This window comes from Hipposideros armiger, unplaced genomic scaffold, assembly GCF_001890085.2.
Source record: "Hipposideros armiger isolate ML-2016 unplaced genomic scaffold, ASM189008v1 scaffold_231, whole genome shotgun sequence".
NCBI lineage: Eukaryota > Metazoa > Chordata > Mammalia > Chiroptera > Hipposideridae > Hipposideros > Hipposideros armiger.
In genome coordinates, this window is record NW_017731581.1 from 2,197,283 (window position 1) to 2,221,062 (window position 23,780).

General features: G+C 41.2%; 1 protein-coding gene across 1 annotated transcript in view; it reads right to left on the bottom strand.

Annotated features, from left to right (window-relative positions):
* Nucleotides 1–23,780, bottom strand: part of EXOC4 (exocyst complex component 4) — a 706,914-nt gene that overhangs the window by 597,355 nt on the left and 85,779 nt on the right. The window contains exon 7 of the mRNA XM_019654783.1: nucleotides 17,949–18,123. Coding sequence (XP_019510328.1) covers nucleotides 17,949–18,123 — 175 coding nt within the window. The remainder of the gene's footprint in view (nucleotides 1–17,948; nucleotides 18,124–23,780) is intronic.

The window sequence follows — 23,780 nt, forward strand, 5'->3', positions numbered from 1 at the left end:
CTAAATATATAAAATGCAGGGAAAAGTGAACATCAGCATCTTAGTTTGGATTGCTTTGCTCTCTGAAATAGGGTCGTCGCAAAACCTGTTTTACAACACCAATATGCACAGAGGCAAACTAGAGCTCTTCTACTTGAAAGGAGATGAGGACCTTGAAGGGGCCACTCCACCATGCTAATCTTTCCAGTTTGAAGTGGAGGCCTTGCTTTATTTCACAGGAAAGTGACAGTCACCTAAAGAACCAGAACTCCCAAGAGGAAGCCTGTTCCCTAAGGTATTAGGCTGACTAAATGGAGGGAGGGAGGGAGGGAAGGAGGGAGGGGGAGGGAATGAAGGCAAAGCTGGGGCTAGAACTGGGTTCTCAGTTTACACTCTGATTTGCACTCGGGACCCGACTGGCCATGTAACAATCCTCTTGGGTACCTTCTTAACGATGACATATTTAGCTGTAAAAAGTCACAAGAACAGTCACTTAAAATCATTCTTTTAAAAATCTTCCTATTGAATAGAAAAGATAATAAATATTGAAAGCAGACAAGGGTTCAAAGCCTGTCCCGACCATGCCCCAATCATGAGCTTGGACAGTGTCATCCTGTGAGCATGGGAATAATACCACTAAGCTCTCTGCGTGCTGTGAGGGTTGAAGGCAAGAATGCATTCAAGGCTTGGCCTAGACTCATCAGCACAAGTGAGTGTGAGTGCCAAAGGTCCCGAAAGGAACACCGGCATTTCCTTCTTACAGGCTGGTGTCTAATTCCTGGTTCTGAACATCAGAAGGCGTGTTCAACACAGGTGGCAGCGCCCCATCCTCCTGGAGTTTCTCAATCAGGAAGTCTGGGAGGGAGCCCTAGAATTTGTGCTTTTAACTAGTTCCCAAGTGATGCTGATGACGCTCTGAACCACTGGTCTAAAGTCATTCCGGTGCCAGTGTCAACCCTGAGAAATGTTTATGATAAGGTGAAGCAATGAACCTCTTCCAGAGTCACAAAAGGCTAACATTAAAATATACATATATATATATATATATATACACACACACACACACACACACACACACACACAATTGTTTGCTATGTACATATGCAATAAAGGAAAAAGAAAAAGAAAAGCATCTGCTGAGTTGGGAGCTAAATAATCCCTGAAGACAAAGTTTTGGTTGCCCCCCACCATCAACCCCCACCTCCTGGCACCCTTTTCCATAAAATGTTATCATAGGTTTATTCTTTACAAATCCCAAGCGATTCATGTCAGGTTAAATCCCTACAGAAATACAGGCAAAATGAACAGATGGCTTTTTCCTTTCTAAATACGTGTGCGTTAAATATATATATATTTTTTTTACTTGAGCAGTAAAACTCACTGCCTCCAGAGTCACCGAGAGGCTACAAACAAATAATCTCAGTGTATTCATAACCACGACAGCTCTGGGGCCCTAGTCACGCACTCCTTTACTTCTGTGAACTGCTCAGACCCGACCCCATCCCAGCTGGCCACGGGTGAAGGAAGACAGAGTAGCTAGAAAGTCAAGGGCAGAACAGATAGAAAAGAGGAGGGTTTTCCCAAGCTCGTCTGCCTGCCTCCAGGTTTTTAGTTTGTTAAAGAAAAGGGTATGGTTCTTCACTGAACGTCCTTTCCCATCTCTCTCGTCTGATGATTAATGATCCCCGAAGAAGATCAACAGCACTTCACACATACTGGAATGGTGTTTATATGAACGAGGAGGAAAATTATAAGTATTTTATATTAAAAATGCAAACTTTCTTGAAAGTGAGCACTTTATATGGCCCTATTTCACTTTAAGAATTTCACCTTTACCCTTCCACAAGTAAATGGATGTTTCATCATCTCCAACTGCTACTAGTTAAAAAAAAAAAAAAAGGCAAAAGTACTGCTTTTTGACCAGCAACAATAACATAAAGACTTGGTGACCACACAAAACGATACTAATTACCAGAGACTAGCTGGGCATCCTCGAATTGAGGCTCTCAGGAGTAATTTACTACCATAAACTGACTCGATTACAGCAACTTTAATTTCATATGCTTGTAGTTCCTTTTTTCCATCTTTTTTCTCCTTGTCACTTTGCTGGTCTTTAAAAGGGACACTGTCGGGCACTTTTGGCACAATTTTTATGCTAGATTTGTAACATTCCCTTGAAGCTTGAAATTAAATTTTCTTTCTCCCACCAATTTAGTCCCTTCCCATTTGGCAAACATCTTTCTTGATTCTTGCATCTCTAATGGAGCTGAAAATTAAAGACTTTTTCGTTTAATTCTTTGATTATGCAAAAGAATCATCAATGGTGTTGGCACGGTTCCCTCTGTACAGGTCGGGACTGTTTCTATAGCACCTCATCTCCCAGAGGCCCACAGAACACTTCACCAACTGTACTCGGAGGAAACACCTCCACACCTCTCACCCATAGCTGCCCCTCTGGTGAAATGCACGCTCTGATTAAACAGCACTTCCTCAAAAGAATTGCATAACAGAAGCTCTGATGATTCCAAAGAAAGACTTAACACTTTAAAAAGGTAATTGCACACGAAAGATGTCACTGAAAGAAGTGGATTTAATTTACAACAAGTGCAGTTCACTTATCGCAAGATGGGAAGGAAAATTTGTTTAATAAGCAGAAAATCAAAATGAAAAAAATCAAATCTAAAAATCTCTTTTTTTTCCCCCAAAGAACGAAGGACAATTTTGTACATTCTAATTTAACCTGCAATCAAATTTTTCACCCTTCTTCCAAACTATTGTCACACCCACGATGAAAATGATGGCGATAAATGAGTGTCAGTGATCCAGTAACAACACCTACTGTGATGCTCTCAATTTCACCGGTTTCTCTTGCCAGCATTATTTCGTGCCCCTCATCTGGGACCCTGAGCTCATCTGCCTGGACATCAGAAACCCAGGGATGACCTAACTGCCCTCCGGTATAAGAGAAAACAGCATGGACGGGTCTCCTGGGAACTACAGCAAACCTTCCCAGTGTTATGATTCCTCTGCTTCATGGCTTTTAACTCTACAAAATTCATCACATTTACACGGCATTTAAAACTCAACTTAAATCAACCAATCAATAGATATGTTTTGGATATCTACTACTCATTCATTCAAGAAGTATTTAGTAAGTACATACTGCACATAAGAAGCTGGGCCAAATGCTGGGGCTGGGAGGAGCCTCAATTAACAACTGAAAGTGCAAAAGCACTGTGAGAAATTTACAGACAAGTAAGAAACGGTCCTCCAGAGGACTTTTATCTGATTGAAAAGGTAAGATGTAGATTCCGCAGAGGAAGAAAAATATACCTATGAGATATGTCAAATGAGTAATAAATATGAAAAGTGCAACGAGTTCTTGAAAGGAAATGATCAATGAATGCTTCATAGATGTGATAAGACAGAGCAGATTGCAGCACCTCGGAGAAGGTCTTCAAGGATGGAGCAATGACAGTGGAAGACGTGCGGTACAAACAAAAGGACCGGTGTGAGAAAGAACAGTCATATTTAGAGGATAGAGAGAGACTAATTTAATTGGAACACGGCATTTCTATAGGAATAGAGTACAACGAAGCACTGAGAAATAGGCTTTGTCTAAATGGTGGAGGCATTTGAATGCCAAACCAAGAAAATCTTATCCAACAAACTCATTCATTACAGGGAAACACAGACTATTTATAACGACCCTAAAATTTAGTTTGCATTTTCAGTGTACTTCTTTGATGATACAAACACTGGCCCACACACTACCCCCAGACCATAAGGGGTCCAGCTTTCATTCAGGAGCCCCTTCCCATCCAGGAACCTGAAATTATCGCATTTCTACAGGAGACAGGAAGGTCTACTGTCACCTAGCCTGCTGAACATCCTTATCCTTAAAGTAAACTCCTGGGAGCAGGGGAGAAGGACTGGCGTTATCCCCTGCACCTCTTCTGTTCCCAAAGCACCCCGGAGGGGCAGGCTTGCAACCTTGTTGGGTTATTAATATGTCTCTTAAGACTCTGACCCCATACACACCAGTCCACTCTTATCAAATCCACCCGTCTTCACTAAAGGAACCTACTGACCCTGCTAGTGCCGCATCCCGCACAGAGGGGAGACATTCTCTAAAATCACGGGGGATGGTGCAGGGTCACCTTCAGGTCAGCGAAGCTCCTCTTTAGCCTGTGTCAGTCAGCAGAGCATCTAACATGCGCCTGGGTTTACGAAAACATGAGATTGTATTTCTTCCTGATCACAGCAGGTGTACAGATCATCAACAAGGGACCAGAAACGGAAAAGAAATGGAAGAGCCTACAGGGAGAGCCAGCCTGTTTCCCTACTGACACACATTCAATTCTGTCAGGATCCAATGCCCGGTGGAACTCAACTCCATTTTCCTAGGGGACTATCCTGTGGTCCAATTGTTGTCACTAGAGAAATGGCCCCTGACATTCACCTGACGCTCTGCAACGTTCTTTATGCTGTGCTCACCTGCGCCATTGTGGAAAGTAAATCATTCCTTTATTTCATACTTGAATTTTTAAAAATTTAACTAGAAAGTCTCCCCCTCGTTGGTCCCAATGCATTTGCATTTGAGCTGCCAATCAAAAGCATCTGACCTACATTATCGATCACTATTGAGTACTTGCTTTCCCGGCGTAGCAGGCATTGCCAGGTTTGTTGATTCCTGGATAAAAACACTGTGGACAAGAAACAAGTATTTGCTTAATTTTGGTTTGGAGCCCCTTTCCGACCATCAGCGATCTGCGAAAATGCATGAGTAACCCCTCAAAAAGTTTCCTTTCTTAAATCGACGCCAACACCTGAGGAGTGCCAACTCTGAGTGACTAACTTCGCAGGGATGATCTTTCTAGAGTATCCTCCTCTTTGAAAAGGTTAAACATCTCTTCGCTTCCATGCCTGTTCCTACACATGCCAGCTTTTCCCAAAAGCACTGCAACTCGCCTCGTCTGAAGTCCTTCATCACCACAGGCGCCCCGCTGGGGACTCCCACCCAGCTGCCTGTCATCCCGGGGCACCCGTGTGCAGAACTGCAGAGACCGGGATGATGGACTCCAGATCCGTGATGCGATGCCGTCCTGTGCATCACAGCCCAAAATAGTGCTGGCCTTTTCCACTGCCATATCACGTTGCTGACACATATCTAATGTGCTGTCATTTATCACCCCCGTGAGACTGGCTGTGTCGTGCTGAGCTTTCGTCATCTGTTGTGTGTAGTTCACTTGGCGGCAGCCCTTGTCTTCCTTAGATGGAATCATATCTCAAGCGGCGAATTCTGTTGTGGCTCACGTTCTATTTTCAAAATCCTTCAAACCTTGTAGGTAGTTAATTTAAAAGGGCTCATGCCATTCACTAGTGCGACACAATGCTTTGGCAACACTAACAAAATACTCTGGGAAGCTGAAAACTAAAAAAAAAAAAAAAATCTGCACCTTTGAAAGCTGTAAAATTTCTTATATGATCTTATGAAGGATGAACACCATTTAAATGATTTTTGAAGTCTATTCTCCTGTGAAGAAGTGCCCATTGCCTTTTCCAACACTTGCTTATATTATAGGCATAGATTTGGCAGGAAACATTTATTTTGTCCATTCTTCTACAACTAGGAAGAAGTATACATAAAGCATACGTGGGTAGGTACGATGCTGCTAAACAGTTTAAGATCTCTGAATAACACATTTTCTTAAGATCCTTCAAGTTAGGAAGAGCTTTTCTAGGACTATATACAGTCTCGGTGGCTTCCCATTAACCACATTCCTTGGAGTTCTGAGGGACGTAATGATGAACAAGCAGTAGAGGGTCTCAAGACACCGCTGTCTGCCCTCACTCACCCGTTCGCAGTCATGGCGTAGGTCAGGCTGGCTGATACGGGGATGAAGAGGGAGATAATATCAAGTCATCTCAACTCCAAGGTCTTTTCCCTACGGCTGACCCAACGTACTTTTTGTCCTACTTGCTCTGCTTCTTCACTTTCGTCCAAGCTCACTTGCAGACCTGTTAACACAGGCGTTCATTTCTTCTTCAAGCTGTCTGTCCCTATCCCTCAAGGAATCACCAGCTTTAGAAAGCCAACACCCGCCCCTCACCTGAACAGAACCTGGGTCCTGCTCAAAAATTTGCTATCACATCAGCCACTCAGGATTAAAAAATTCAAAAGCAGAGAAAGGCAAAATGTGGCATGACTACAAGAAACACCAGTCTCTAGGGACTGTCTAATATGCTCCTGGTGGCCACTACGGAGAGCTGACTGAGCTGATGAACTACTAAAGGAAGGCAGTCCTCGCTTCACTCCTACACTCACGCAACTCGAAAGGATATTCTGCCCACACCTCAAATTCGACAGGAACAAAGAGCCATCTTCCTGATCTTAATTCCCAGCCACCCAGGCTCAAAACTTCACCCTGGCTGTGACTCTCCATTTCTTCGAGTCAAGGTTAAAACATTTCAAAAACTCACTCTTCTTTCAAAATACCAGTTCTCCTTTTCACTGTCCCTACCCTAGCCTAGCCTTTCCCTCTTTAATTGAACATGCCTTACCATTATCTCTCCATGTATTTTCTTCCCCACCAATTCATTCTGCACCTTGCTGCCAGATAAATAATCCTAAAAATATTTTCACCATTTTACTCCTCAATCAGAACAGGATAATATCAGGTAGGCTGAGTGGCACGTTTGTTAGGAGTTGGCTTGGGAGCACGAGCTCTGAGCAGCAGGGCCCCGGTTTGGATCTCACATTGAGGGCCAGTGACACTGCCCTCCACAGCTAAGATGATGAACAACAGCTCAACCTGGAGCTGGGCTGCCGTGAGTCGCCGGCAACGGCGTAGGCTGCAGCCCCTGCTGCAGTGGGCTGCCGTGAGCTATGTGAGAGGCTGGCAGCCAGTGTGAGCGGCTGTCCAGTGACCAGCAACTGATCTGCCTCAGCCGGGAAAAGTATAATGATCACAATACCAACTTGGGCCAGTGAAGTGACGTCCTCCACAACTAGACTGAAGAACAAAAGGACAGCAACTTGTCTGTTCCCCTTCCCCGATTCCTCAATGCTGTTCCCTTCCCCCAATCCCCAATAAATTTTTGTTTTTTAAAAAGCATAGTATCGACCATCATCTATGAGGTAATCATGCCACCCCAAATCAACTTAAATGTGATTAAACATCTAGACCCAAGATACAGGCCAATAATAAATAGTAAATGACACTATGGAGAATCAATCAACAAAATCCAGAACGAGGGAAGTTCTATAAGACAAATTATTTGGTTGCTTCAATAAATAAATTTCAAAGGGTAAAAAAAAATAGAGATGGAGGACAACTTACAGATTAGAAGAGTCTTAAGAAACTTACCAAACTGCAATATTTAAACCCTGTTTGGAGCCTATTCAAACAAACTGTAAAAAATATATAATTACAACATTTGACACAATTTGAAATGTGAACACTGGCTATCTGATAATAGGGAAATTGTTTTCAGGTACAATTAAGTGTTTTAAAGTGTCCTTATTTTTTAGAGATTCATACTGGAATATCGATGAAACAATACAATTTCTAGGATTTTATTCAAAATAAAGGAAAGGGAAACAAGTAGGGATAGATATGAAACAACATGACCATAAATTGATAACTCCTGAAACTGGTGAAGTTGGATGATGAGTATATGGGGGGTCATTAGACATGTCTGCGTATTCTGAACATGTTTGAAATTTTCTAGACTAAAAAAAAAACTTAATGGTCTACTATCAAAAGGCAAGTCAAAATTGCTCAATATCTTATTCAAAGATCTCCCTGTCATCTAAAATTACTCAATCTGATTTTTTATAACACTTTCTAAGAAAACCAACCAACCAAAAAAATGCATTCTCTCCAACTTTCAATAATCCTACTCATATTATGTGTTCAATCTTAACTATTGGGTTGTCAGAAAAGTCATGACGTATTTTTTCTGTTTTTCGTTGCAAAAATGTGTCATGACTTTTCTGACAACCCAATATAGTAAATGCACAAGTTCCACTTTGTCCATGAACTCAACCACTGTAGCCCACCCTGCCGCCTTCTTTCTCTGCTTTTCTCTAGCACTTGTGTTCACACTGAACATTTTTCTATGGGACCCTAATCCGCTGCATATTTTTCCTGATTTATGTTTTTGTCTCCCTCAAGGTTAAAATAATTTCATGAATTCCTTTTGTATGAACATGTTAAAAGAGAAACATTTTTTCACATCAGTAAAAAAATATAAATGAATATAATTTAGAAAATTCATACAATAAATAGGGGCGGGGAAGAAGCAACATAAGAAAACTCCCTTTCTTATTAGCAGAATAATTATAAACGTTAATTGTTTCCAGTGCAAAAAAATGTTGGATGATAAAATGTATTTGTCAATGCTCTTAACTATTCAAGTCAAAACCAGGGATTACCTGTTTGCGGTCGTTGGACTACTGCCCTAAATAAAGTTGACCAAAATCTGTAAATGGAGATCAGTTATAGCGCAATCATTTAGTTTTTCTTTTCCCTCTAAAGTGTGTGTATATTAAAGCATTTTCCCATCTTTCTGGAGTTTCAACTATTTGCTATGTATCGCAGAAACAGGTACTCTCCTAAACATGCTACAGGGATCTGTTTTCCAAATTAAACTAAATTCACTTTTTGTAAATTACTAACATCCCTTAAACTGCCTTTAATGCTCTTGGTTTTATTATTATTATTATTATTATTATTATTATTATTATTATTATTTTATTTTTTTATTTTATTTTTGCTCTTGGTTTTAATATAGCCAGACCTATAATACTCACCAATCCTAGCTCTTAACCGAATTGCGCCTTAGAATCAGCAGGACTCCTACTGAAGGAGGCTCTCCAGATGCAGGGTCCACAGGGAATTTTGACTGTACACCTCCATTTTAAGACAGTAAAGATGACAAAACTAAGCTGGACCACGGCACAGAGTAACAGAATCCAAAAGATTTCATTAACGAGATTACACATATGTTTGAAACACAGGAAATCAGGGGATTCAATAGGTCACAGCACACTGTCTCTGGCCTTTGCATCGGTCTTGTCACCTCTTAGCCATGACAAATGCGTCCTGCAGAGCACGGCAGGTTCACGGCAAACTCTTCTTTGAGTATCTCTTTCATTAGCAGAACGCATTCAAATCATGAAGATCTTACCAGCTGAGATAAAAAGAAATACTATAACAGCAGGTTCTACATCACCTTTCACCTCCAAAGGTTTAAGGTCAAGGGCATAAAACATTAATATCCTGCTTTTTAACTTCTACTCACTTTTTAAATTAAGCTTTGCATACTCACTCATAGTATGAAACACATCAGTAATGCACCTCATTGCTATAATCCAACCTTTACTCCGGAACAACAATACAAGCAGTACAAACTCACACAGTTACGAGAATACAGCCACCGCTGGAGTGACAAATAGGCACAGACGCACAACCTCAAAGAAACAGCAATCACCAGAGCTTCTTTGTGCTGCCTGCCGACAACCATTTCATAAAGGCAATATCTACAAGAGAAAACTAACCTACTCTAAAAATAGGAAGGAGGGGAGGACGGATAGACAAAAGGAACAGGAAGTGGGGAGAGGGAGGCCCATTGACCATGAATAGCTGTGACCACCAAAACACTTAGAGCACTCAGATGATGTCACCTGAAGCCACTGCAATAACATGAATGAAATAATCTTCATTTCCTCAAGCTATGCAGAAATGCAAAAGCTTAAACCAATTTTAGTGCATTTCCCACTGGAAGCCAGCTATTGTGTAAGAGGTCAACTATCCTGAGACCACCATGCTGGAAGGTCCTATGAAGAGAGAAACCATGCCAAGAGTCCTTCTTGGACCTTCTAACCCAGACCAGTCTTTAGGTGAAGCAGCCACGTGAATATTCTCAGTTAAATCCACGTGAAGGTGAAGTGCCACCCAGCAGAGCCCTGATGGAATTCCTGACTCACAAAACTGTGAGCAAATATTGGGTTGTCGGAAAAGTCATGATGTATGTTTTCTCTGTTTTTCGTTGCAAAAATGTGTCATGACTTTTCCGACAACCCAATACAATGGCTGCTGTCGTAAGCCACCAAGTTTCTGAGCAATTTGGTATGTAGCAACAGACAATCAAACCAAAAGAACTATCGCTATATTTGAAAATTCATGCATACTCAGAAATTACTTTTCAGAATAGGTTAAGAAAAGAAATTGTTTTAAATAAAAGTATTACCAATTCATGAAAATATAATTACTGTTGCTCTAAAATCTTCTCAGGTAGGTGAGAGAAGCAATGCCAGTTGCTTTCATCTCACTCCAATCATAGCATGATCCGCTCTGCCTCACTCAGTTCCACCTGTCATCGCTCATCGCCACCACTTCTTACAGCCTCTTGGTGCCCAGCAAGCCCCTTGCTTTGGCCAAGCTGTCCCAGACCTCGCTAAGCACACAGCCTTCATAAGGACACTGAAAGCAGCAGCAGCAGTGCGAGTCTGAGGGGCATGTGGCCTCTACGGGGCCACCCTCTCACGTCTCATCCAAAACCAGACAAAAAGCAAAGTTCTGGAGTTGGTGGGTTCAAAGGAAGAGCTGCCATTTCTACCCATGGGTCAGGCCTCTAGACCGAGATCTGATCAGGCCCAAGAAGACCCTTTGTGGGTAACCAGAATTTAAGGAGAGCAGGCTTTTCACCAGGTCCACCTATTCTGGGGTGCCAGTCACCAAGCCACTATTTTCAAAGTTTGGCCCAGTGTATGAAGATGTCTGTGACATTCACCTCAGGTTTCGCTGAGCTTAGACACCCAACCCGTCTCACTGGTACACTTGCCACATCTGCACTGGGAGCCAGAGGGGTCTCCTTGGCTGCCACCAAGTTTTGCTTTAAGCATTAAGAGTGAACATACACAACACTGGGGGTTGAGTCCAATTTAGAGAATGAGTTCACTTTACCTCTCAAATGTTAATTCTGTTCGTTGGACAACATACTCTCCACTGACAAGGAACAAAAATGCTAGGAGCAGGCACCTTTCTGGAGGCTCAGGGCCTGGCTGACCATATACATGACTTTAACATGCCACCCCGACAAGAGGCTATCAAAAAGTTTTAAAGGCAGAGAAATGACGAGAACTATTTCTGCAAGAATAATTCCACAAGTTATCTGGCCTGAAATACTGGGGGGGAGAGGGGGGGAGGCTAGTTTTACTTAAAGGTATGGAATCCTCAGCTAGCCAAAATATCAAATGAAACAAAACCTAAGAATAACCCAGTTTTAGACCCGGACTCGAAATAGAAGTTGTATCTGTCTCCTGACAGCAAATTTCAAGTTCTCTCTGCATGAGGTTAATTTTATCACTATTTAAACATTTATGTGGCAGTTAACAAAAGCAAAATGATTTTATATTCTGTCTCTATTAATCTCCGGAAAGAGAGATCAAGGCATTAAAAAGTGAAGTGATTTGTTCTGGGTGTCGCCGTCGGAGGTAAACAGTTGCAATTAGAACCCCCTGCCTCCATCTATAGAACCCTGCTTAGCACACCAAGAGGTCACACATTTCAGCCAACAATGGCGAAATGGGCAGTTCTGTTTTAAAGAGAGATATAAAAAGAGTGAGATATGAAAAGAAAGACTGGTTTGTTCAAAGTGGTCCTCTCATTTCCTGCTATGCAGAATCCCACAACAAATGGAGTATTGTGTGTTTCTCATGTACCTCACATCTTACACACTGGAAAATGTGCAGCCAATGGTACATTAGGCATGTCACCAAGTAGGTGACATTTTGGGAAGTGCCGCTGCTGCTCAGAAGGGCAAAAACATGTATTTCTATTATCACAGCTTCGCAAAGAGTGTGAAACTGAGAAAGGAATGCAGTGGTGTGTGGTCGCAGGGCCGATGCCAGGAGAAAACCCTGTCACCCTGTTACTGTGATAGCTACAGCCTTGTGTCCTCGCAAAGCTGTCTCCAGACACATACACGCCGAGACAAATGAGCCTTCCAACGACATGGTGGATTCTGCCTACACAGGGAAGGCCCAGGTTCCCGTGTGGAAAATCTGCTGAAGTCTTTACAGGATCAAAAATTATTTGATTTTCCAACATTCAGTACACAAAAGAATGTTCCCATTTTTCAGGAAAAAACATTTTCCATTCGAAGAAACACTAAAATTCGAACTCCAAACACTTGGAACTCCAAGCATCGTATGACCCCATCATCACCTTCATGCATCTGGTGCAGGTTCAATTGCAGCTACCTATTGGGCTTCTCAAAGACTTTGTGTGATTTTAACCTAAAGAGCATTCCACCACCAAGCATATGAAAACTAAATTGGCTCTAAACATTAAACTCTACATGGACACTGAAACCAAAAAATCTTATTTTCTAATCCGTCCACATTAGGTGACATTGTGTTACCACTCGTGCCAGATCGCGAACACTGAATTTAGTGGGAAAACATACTCTAAACATGCAGGGTCCTCCTCACTTCACCAGTGTGAGTGCCCTGTCTTTTGTTCATCTTTACGCCCTAATATCTAGCACAGAGTCAGCCCCAACAATTTAACAGTAAACTATCATTAAAATATGTGTTATACTGGCAACCAGGCTGACAAGCTGACTACATGGCTTTACAGCTAAAAGACTCTCTTTTTCCCTTCACCACGCCCCAGGAAAGTCTGTTTTGCTTATTGCACTCTCATACAACACATCAATACAATCCCGATTCTCCATCTGCCTAGAATAGTTCCCCTTCGTTAGTCTCCATGGCGCCTGTCCATCACTCCTTTTCACTGCTACCACGTTAATCCTCCTGCATCTCATCACCCCCAGTCAAAATCCTCAAAGGTCCAGTATTACTGAAAAGAAAGGTCCTCAGACTTCCGCATGCATACAAATCACCAGATGGGCTTGTTAAAACACAGACCGTATGGCCCCACCCCTGAAGTTTCTGATTTGCTAAGTCTGAGGTGGGGATAAAAGTCTGCATGTTGTATATGTTCCCAGGCAACGCTGATGCTGCTGGTCTGGGAAACGGACTTTGAGAAACACTAGCCCAAGCAGTGGTTCCCAATTACAGGATGCTAAACAAACATTGGAATCACCTTAAGGGCTTAAAAAAACCCACAGAATCCAGTCCTTACTAAAGAGATTCTGATTCCGGAGGTCTACAGTGGGACTAGGAATCACTCCCTAGATAAATCTAATATATATCCAGCTTCAGAAACCATTAATCTAAAGATAAATCACAAAACCAATCTCTTAGATGACACTAGCTCTTCCACAACCTACGTCTACCTATCCACACAGATCTTCTAGTCCCCAAAATAAACCCTCAGTTACAGCTAAACCACTCTTCTTACATACCCCCAAATATCGTCAAACTCATTCCTTTTGTGCCACCTACAGTATCCTCTCATTTGTCATTCCACCTCCCGGAAGTGCCATTCCCCCGCTCCTCTCCCTCTGTGAATGCTCCCAGGATCAGTTCACCAACATTTAAAATGTTTCTTGGTCCATTCAACATGTCTCAGATGTGTGAAACACTGTGCCAACTACCATTCTTGCATTCGTTTGTGTGTCTGTGCCACTGCATATCCAGTTTATTGATGGGTGTATAGCCTACTATTACTCAGTAATTTGTAACCTGAAAGAATTTTGAGGAAACTGGAAAATGCAGGAAACTAAAAACAATTTAAAAGTTGTATAACAATTTTGATTGTACAATAACAATTGAAAACATTTAGATGAATCTCTTATTCAGAAAGGCTTTATTCTCAAAGCCGTGCATGAATAATAAAGAGGAGTAGAAAATATAGTTAAGAAACAATCAACCATAGATTAACTCAAGTCATGACTAAGGTCATTCTAAAACATATATAAGGGAAAAAAAAAGATGGGAGCAGAAAAGCAGGTAGGTAAGAGGGGGAGAAACATGGAAGACGACAAAGGAAGTTGACAAAGAACACCCGCCATACCTTGACCTGAAACCAATTAAACACAACATGTGAAATGAAATGTTATTTCTTTGGTAGACCTCTCACCTTGTATTATCAGATAAGTTTTAGTTTTATGTTCTTTACCTGTAAAATAGCTTATGCCAATGGTATATGTGTTCATTAACATGGAATAACAATAGTATTGCCAAGTGTAGGATTTGGGGACTGCAAGTCACGGAGATATAACACAAGTGATAGGTCTTCAGTGTCTTAAACACATCTTGGGGGTGAAGGGAGTGGGGAATGGAAAATGACCGCTAATGGATACAGCGTTTCTTTGTAGGGTAAAGAAAATGTTCTAAAACCTTATCAATGGTTGCACAACTCCATAAATACTAAAAATCATTGAAGTCTATACTTTCAACAGGTGAATCTTATGGTATGAAATTATATCTCAATTAAGCTGCTTAAATAAACAAACGAATATCTCATTCCATAATATGAAGATAGGATCCCCAAATCACCCTTTTAAAACCACTGATCAAGTCACAAAATGTTAATAGTTGAATCTGAATCAAGAGGTATGTGGATGCCCAATGTACTATTCTTATTGTTACAACCTTTCTAAAAGTTTGAAATTTAAAAATTAAAAAGTAATTAACATAAAATGTATCTCAGAAACAACATGGTTGGGTCTTATTTTTTGTTGTTTTTAAACCAATCTGACAAACTGGCTTTTGGTTGAAATGGTTAGTTCATTTACATTTTATGTAATTATTTATATGGCTGATGTAAGCCTAGCAGGTTGCTATTTGTTTTCTTGTCATTCTATCTTTGTTTTATTGTTTGTCTTTCCTTTTTTATTCTTTTTTCTTCCTCTCCTGCTTTCTTTTGGGTCACATGTTTACTCACTACTCAGTTTTATCCCCTTTACAAACTTTTTAGCTATACATCTATTTTACGATTTTAGTGTTTACTCTAGTGTATGCATCCTGAACTTACCACAGTTGGCTCTAACCATCACACCTCTTCATATACAGGCATACCTCATTTTATTGCACTTCACTGTATTGAGCTTCACGATGTCACGTTTTTTACAAATTAAAAGCAAGATTCTCCAACAGCGAGAAGATTAGAACTTGCCTTACTTCCTGCCATACTCACTTTAGTGTGGAGGCCTGGGATTGAGCCTGCAATAGCTCTGAGGTCTGCCTGTATGTATAATGTGAGAAACTCACAGCAGTGCAGTTTCATTTACCCTTCTGCCATCTTTTATGCAATTACTGCCACACGTTGTACTTCTAAATATATTATGAAACACATATATTCTTATTATTATTTTCTTTAAACAGAAATTAAACAATGAGAAAAATGTATTTTATTCTTAGACACACATTTACCACTTCTGGCCCTCTCTATATTTTCCTAGAGATAGGTACTATCTGGTATAATTTTCCTTTTACTATAAAACTATAGCATTTCTTGAAGTCCAGGTCTAGTGGTGACAAATTCTTCCAGCTTTAGTCCATCTAAAAAAATGTCTGTATTTTACTTTCATTTGAAAGGATAATTTCAGTGGATATAAAATTCCAGATTGACAAGTGTTGTATTTTCCATCACTTTCAGGGTGCCATCCATTGATTTTTGGCTCATATTGCTTCTCATGAGAAGTTAGTAAAAAATTTTTATCACTAGAAATGTGTCTTTTTTCCTCTCGCGATTTTAAATTTTTTTCTTTGGTTTTCAGCTACCTGATGACGAGGTATCTAGGTTCTCTGTGTGTTAATCTTGCTTCAGATTTGTTGAGCTTCTTGGATCTGTGAATTTATGTTCTCCCAACAAATTTAGAAATTTGTGGTCATTGTTTCTTCCATAATTTTTTGCCCCACTCTCTCTCTCCCCTCTTCTTCTGTACCTACAACTATACAAATGTTAGACTGCATGATATTGTCCCACAGACATATGGCTTTGTTCATTTTTTTTTCAGTCTATTTTTCCCTGTGCTTCAGTATAATTTCAATTGATTTATCTTCAAGTTTTCTCTGATTCTTTCTTCTACAGTAGGGAATCTGCTCCTAAATCTATCTGGTGAACTTTTCATTTCAGATATTATCAACTTTTTTAAATCCCAGTTATCAGTCACATTTACCTGCTTTTTCACAAGTATAATAGCTGTATGCTGGACATTATGAATGCTTCATTGCTGAGGATCTGGATTATACTGTCTTACTTCACAGTGAGTTTTGTTCTGGCGGGCAATTAATATACAGGTAGATCGGGCTCATACTGTAGAGACTTGGTTTTGGGCTTTGTTATGTGAGATCTAGAGTAACCCTTACTCTGCGCCTAGAACATCCTTATTTCTAAGGCACAACCTCCCTGAAGTCACATCAAAAACACAGGATGTTCAACAAATTTTCCCCACACTGAGTGGTCTGAACACCAACATTTCCAAGCATTTGGCAACTTCTGGAACTTCTATTCAGCCCACCGTCCCAGAGTAGCTCTTTTCCACCAGGCCTTGAGGTGTGCACAGCTTCAGATTTGAACAAAGGCTCAAGGGCTCTCTTTCCAGATATTGGGGCTCCTTCTCTGTGCAATTCTTCTTCTCCACTATCCTGATCCACAAATTCCAGCTGCCTCCACGTCCCTGAACTCTGATCTCTGCTTAAAGAGTCTGCTGCTGCCTGTTTAGGCTTCACTATGCCATAGTTTGGAAAGTATCCCCCAAAAAGCAGCTGGGAGGACTGCGGAGCTCACCTCAGGTGTTCTCTGCTCTCAGCTGACTGTGCTGATAGCCTAAGCCTCCCAGTTTTAGGGCTGCTTACAGCAGGGGGTACTTCATCATGGCCTGAAAATGAGGTCCCTAATTGTAACTATTTTTGAAATAGCTTTAAAATATATATTTATTTCATTCTTAACATGAACATATAACATGAAAGGCACATATTTTTATATGACAGATTGGCAAACCAAGATATAAAATGTTAAATAACCAGCTTTGAAACAATAATGATATTTTATTCAATACAAAAATATTCATCAAGCACCTAACTATGGACTTCTAATAATTGACATAGTGGCAAAAAGAACCTCAGGAAATATATTTGCAATCCATATTCTTTCTACTGAACCATCAATAAACCCCCCAAAAAATGTCTAATAAATGAATAACCAAGAATCAATCATTCAGTCCACCAGGAACACATTTACATTCTCAAAAACTAACTACAACTTCCATTCATGATTTATTTATTCCTGCAAGACTCCTATTTGCCATGCAAGTAATTTCATTCCTACAGTTATATTTTTTCAATTCCCTACACATAATTTTTTTTCATATTAGTAGACAGTATTTAACCAAGACATTTCTATTTAGCTATGTCAAATTTGTGTCAGCTGTCTAACTGTATTCCTAATTTTCATCTGGCCAAATCAAACACATTTTCCTGGCACATGGAGAGAAAAATATAATCAAATTTCTAAATACCATCTCTGCAGCATCATACCAGTCATATTATCCCTCCAATCTTAAACAAATCAATCAGAATTAAACATTTATACTGATAGATTTACTCTCATCTCAAAATAAGCTCTTGACCAGTCATTTACCCCGGGGCAGGCAAGAGCTGACTGTAGGAACATGGTCATAAAATTAAGCTACATGTATGTTTATAAAATAGTGTTTAAGAACATTTTAGTATTGATTACCTTAATATATGCTTACGTCCAGTGAAGTAAAGTACCTTACAACTGAAAGCCAGACACCATACATCCTTGATTGCTACATATTGAGAAGCTCCTTCTAATTTTAAAGCCTGGCAAAAAAAGTTTGTTAAAAGGTCTTTGGAAGATGACAGAAGTTCTTGAGATCAGCAGCCTCAGCTTTAAATAGAAATATGACTTTTTCACTCTGCTTATTGGATTAGGGGACTATCTTAGGTGGCTACTTTTTCTGGCGATGTTCTAGCCTGTTACTCTGAATCAAAATGGCAGCCTTTGTAGAAAGGGCCTTACCTGGAGGACATCTTGGATCTTCACCCACACATCTGCCATGTCATACAATTTGACGTCCTCCTGCTGAGTCAGTGGTGTCACAACGGCGTCCTGCAGGTATCCCAGGACCAGCGAGTGTGCAGTGGCTACAGCATTAAACTTGTCAAACAGCAACTCCAGCAGTTCTAGAAGTAGCCTAGCCGGAAAAGAAAAAAAAAAAAAAGTAAATAACAAACACATACACACAAAGATGATTTCCACTGGCTGCAAGAAAACCACTCAACTAAAGTGAAGTAGTACACAAGAGTGGAAACAGCACAACAGATTTCAACAGGTTTGATTGCAAACAGTTGTAGGATCTGAGCAACTTTGGGAAACTTATCTAAGCCTCAAGTTTCCTCTGCTACAAAACAGAAAGGAGTGAACAATTTAAAAACCAACTGTAAAATCCGTAAACCAGCAGTAGCAACTCAAACATGTGTGTCCTTTTTAACGTACATTAATGATTACAATACTACTATCCAGTATTCATATAGACAGTTCCTCCAAGGAATCAGGCAATTTTTTCCGACAATGGTTCAGGTGTTGCACAGAACATACTATTCCCTAGCAATACACTGGGCACTCTGCTAAGGCTTCTAATCCTTTTAGTCATGGGCAGCTGGGCTTACTACCGTTCAAATGCATGGCCTAGGTTGCCTGAAAAAAATATACACACCTGCCAAGCAATCTGACATTCACCACAGGGAGCAGCTTAGTCAGCCGCATGATCTCATGCTTCATAGTGAGGGATGCTGGACACACATTAGTACATCAATTTTATAGACTCAAGGGCACAGAATGAGGTTGCAAAGCAGCTGGGCCTAGAACAAAAGCTGATTTCCATGTTGGTGCATTTAGCCACCTACTTACTGCTCACTACAGTTCTAGAATGTAGGTGTCGATTCAGAGATGGCTCAGAGCTTTACGTCATGGTAGCCGAGGAATTCCGCTACCACTGTGCCTTCCGGCTGCCCTGGTCGCCCAGGCTCGGAATCCTCTGTTCCTCCTCTGAACTTGTAGAGCACTTTATCGCACTTTTAAGGAACTGAACCACACGTGGCTCACACATGTGACTCAATCAATGTGCGTCCCATTCATTTGCAGATAGACAGTTCCCCTCCCTTCTCCTGTACTGGTTTCCAATGTGGGCACTGCTTGCTCAGCTCTACACTTAGGAGCACTGAGAACAGCGACCACTGGGTTTTGCTGAATGGATTTAATGTGTATACCATGAATGGGCAGAGAAAATTCTGGAATGTGGCCTTTATTGCATATTGTGTGACTCTCAGCTCATAGGTCCCAAATAGATGTATAAGCCAACCTGGAAAGCAGAACAGGAAAACCAAAGAGCTTGTCAGCAGCATTAGTTAACAAGATCTCATTACCATAAATAAGAGGTTATGACCACAATCTCATCTAAACGCAGAACGTATTATCTATTGCTCTGGCTTTTTTACTGCCCAATTATTATAATTAATGTGCCAATGTGACAGCCAATAACTATCTTATGATAAAACCCTAATATCTATTTGACAGTTTCATTTACATGAGACAGAATCAATAAAAATTTATGTAGTACTCCCAGTCTTGAATATACATAATCCAGAATTTACACATTGGATTTGTAAATAAGAGCTATTCTCCCTCTTGAATGATGATTTTTTTTTCATCTTTTAAAGGGCAATTCATATTTATATTCACATATACCTAAAACAATTCTTTTTCATCTGTGTTATTGGAGAACTACTCAAATATCAGCAGAGAGAAGGATAAAGAACAGGAAGACGCGCCTAACATAACAGCCAAAATAGTTAATTCACTGTAAGGAAATAATCTGTGTAAAACAACATCACAGAGTAAACACCTGAGGAAGTGAAGGTCTTTTCACGTAAAGATTTATGCTGCGTGTGTAAGCCTGTGGTGCCCAAGTATCAATCCACAGACCATAATGTCTTTTTCAGTGGTGTGTAGCTAAATGAAAATAGGACCATTTATTGACTTTTCACAAAGGTAAATTTATTTAATTTGATATTTTTTGTACTCCCTTGACAGGAAAATCTGTTACTTTCTCTCAGGATGGCAGTTATACTGCCAAACGTCCCTACTTGACAAAATTAAAACTTAATAGCCTTATGTTATACTCGAACGTTTTGTGAAACCACATTGATCCGTGCCACTCAGGAGCCGGAGGCACACTGGTGTCCAGCTTTCCACCGGCATGAAGTTCTCGGCACAGGCCTGCGACCCAGCAACGAGGCAGAAGACCCTGGAAGAGAAGTGGCTCCTCTGAAAGGAGAAGTGGCATCTGGTTGTCTCAGGGCCGCCAAGCGCATGACTGCACCCCGTACCTGCCACTCGAGGACAAGCGCGACTCAGCCACCAGGGGCAATGGGACCCAGCGGGGAGCTGAGGTACAAGATGAGATCCGTGGTATCTGTTGATGTCAAAGAAATAGCAACCCCTTGATAAAACGCTGACAGTGCCAGCTTCTGTCACTCCTGGAGGGTCCAGGCCGAGACAGGCTTGTTGTAGTGTGACCACTGGAGCCACAGGAAAGACTGCATGGGGAAGAAAGTGGGGAGATAGGCCGGAAGTGCTGAAATCCCACTGATAGCTCTGCCTACTTTGAAACACCCACCCATTGCAAAGAGAGGGGAGCTCTCTTCAGCATGAGCATCACACAGTCATGACACTATTCATAAACTTTCAGCTCCGACATCAAAAATAAAGACTTCTGTGCTGCAAACGAGACCCTCAAGAAAGTGAAAAGATAACCCACAAAATGGGAGAAAATATTGGCAATTCACACATCTGATAAAGAGTTTATATTTAGGATATCTAAAGAATGCTTACAATTCGAGGGCCGGCCGAGTGGCGGGATGGTTAAGAATTGGCTTGGGACGCCAGATGGCCCCAGTTCGGATCCCACATATGAGGGCCAGTGACACTGCCCTCTACAGCTAAGATGCTGAACAACAGCTCAACCTGGAGCTGGGCTGCTGTGAGTCGCCGGCGACGGCGTAGGTTGCAGCCCCTGCGGCAGTGGGTTGCCATGGGGTACCGTGTGTAGCCGGCACCCAGCGTGAGCGGCCAGCAGCCAGCGTGAGCGGCCAGCAGCCGCAGTGAGTGGCTGTCCAGAAGCCGGCGACTGATCTGCCTCACCTGGGAAGAGCACAATGATGGTGCCAGCTTGGGCCAGTGAAGCAACATCCTCCACAACTAGACTGAAGAACAAAGCGACAGTAACTTGTCTGTTCCCCTTCCCCCGATTCCCCAGTGCTGTTCCCCTCCCCCAATTCCCCAATAAAATCTTAAAAAAAAAAGAATTCTTACAACTCGAAATAAAAAGACAAATAACTGCATTTAAAAATGGACAAAGGATTTGAATATACATTTTTCCAAAGAAAACACATGAAAGACCAATCAGCAAACAAAAAGATGTCCAACATCATTAGCCATCAGAAACATGCAAAGCAAAACCGTAAGACACCACTTCAACCCACCAGGATGGCTATCATCAGAAAGACAGGCAATAAAAAGTGTTCATGAGGATGCAGAGAACTTGGAACTCTCGTACATACTGGTGGGGATGTGAAATGGTACAGCTGCTTTGGAAAACAGCTTGGCAGGTCCTCAAACCATTAAACACAGAAGTGCTATCTGGCCCCAGCAAGTCCATTCCTAGGTATATACCCAAGAGAAATGAAAACATACGTCCACACAAAAACTTGTATACAAATGCTCGCAGCAGCATTGTTCGCCATAGGAAAATCTTAAAACAATAGTAAAATCCTAAAAGGGGAAACAATTCAAATGTCCATCAACTAGTGGGAAACAAAACGTGGTATATTCATACAACAGAATATGATTTGGCTATAAAAGGGAATGAAGTTCTGACACACGCTACATACAACAGGGATGAACTCGAAAACATTACGCTCAGTGAAAAGTCACACATGACTATACTGTATAATCTGTGTACATGAAATATACAGAATAGAAAAATGTACAGAGACAGAAACTATATCAGTAGTTACTTAGGTAGATGGGAATTGACTGATAGTGCACATGGATTTTTTTCTGGGTGAGGGAACAAAAATGTTCTGGTACTAGATAGTGTCGATAATTACACAATCCTATGAATCAACTAAAAACCACTGAATTGTGTACTTTCGATGGGTGAACTGTACAGCATGTGAATTATATGTCAATATACCTTGTTTTTTAAAAAACCATCAGCTGTGGCTCCAACTGAGGAAAATGAGGGCCCAATAGCTGCTCTGCGGTGAAGAGAAAATTTATGGGGCAATGAAAAAAGGGAACCGCGTCTCAAAAAGGGAGTATTCCTCCTACCAAGGGGACATTAGCTTTTCTCTTTCAGTTCAATTGTTTTTTGTTTATTTTTCCTCCTCATGTAAGTAACCTGCAAGAAACGTTAAGATTCACATTCTTTCCGGGCATTGATCAGTCCTCACCCTTTCATTATGAAACAACCTTTCAACTTCTCCAAAGGTTCCCATCTGTAAAATCCAAGTATTAATTAATACCTGTTCTAGGATCCTCAAGGAACTGCTAGAAGGATCAACTAAGAAAATGAATAGAACTAGTCAAGGTCATGGTACAACATTAAAGAGAGAAGGGACTCAGGCTCCAAATTGTATGTGTTTCTGGCGTGAGAACTCCTTAGGAAGATGGTTACCTTTCCTGAGAGACAGAGGAAATTAAAGATAGACATTTGGACGGAGCGATGTTGGGTTTAGATCCGAATATGTTATGTGTAAGGAGTTATGTATTTTGAGTATTAATACTTAGGCAAGTCAGGAGCTCAGGAGAGTGATGGATACTGGAAATTTAAGAAGTGAGAAATATTTAAGAGCATGAGATCAGATCACTCAGGGATAACATGCAGAGTATGGAAAGAGGAAAGCAAGTGAGGTCCAGAGCCAGCAGTGCCTGAAATGGCAGCCTGGAAAAAAGATGGTTAGGAAGCAGCGAGGGAGGAGGCAGGACGCCCGGAGGCAACATTTTAGAAGCCAAAGGAGAGCAGAATATCAACAGAGTCCAAGGCCACACAGAAGTCAGGCAAGGTGAAGGGAGCAATTCACAACTCTCAGGTTGCCAGTGACCTTGGCAAGAAGGTTTCAGAGGACGGCTGGAAGCGAACCTCAGCGCAGGGATGAAGAGTGAATGGCTAATAAGGAAAAGAAACCAAAGCCCAAAGCCAATCACGCACTTGGCAACCAACATACGCACACCTTAAAAAAGAAGGTAGGATGATGCTCCCATGATGCTTCCAAGAATGAAAGATTCAGAATCACTTACATAAACAGAAGGTAAATCTGCACTCCTCTGGCCCAATTCAAAGCTACCAGAAATAAACTGAAATGTGTTAATACTCACATACACGCTCCGACTGCCCACACAGCGTTAGAGTGAGAAAACAGGGATCGCCTTTAGCTGCAGACATACTCAGGACGCCCTAAACCACAACGCCCCACTACAGTTGTTCCCCACCCCACTCCCACCACAAAACAGTAAATAAATAAAAGAGGTGAAACATTACATTGAGCTCAGTTACTTCAATTCTGCGAGGCTCAAGGTTTTCACCACTGATCTAAAATATAACAGAGCAGGAAGAATCATTAAATTACTAGATGACTCCTTAAATTGAACTGAATAAGAGAAAGCCTCATATAGGAATAAGCTTAAGAAACTTACAGAATTTCAACTAATTGCGATCTCTACCCTTCAGAAGAAAATAGCATTTTCTCCCTCTCTCCCTCTCTCCCTCTCTCCCTCTCTCCCTCTCTC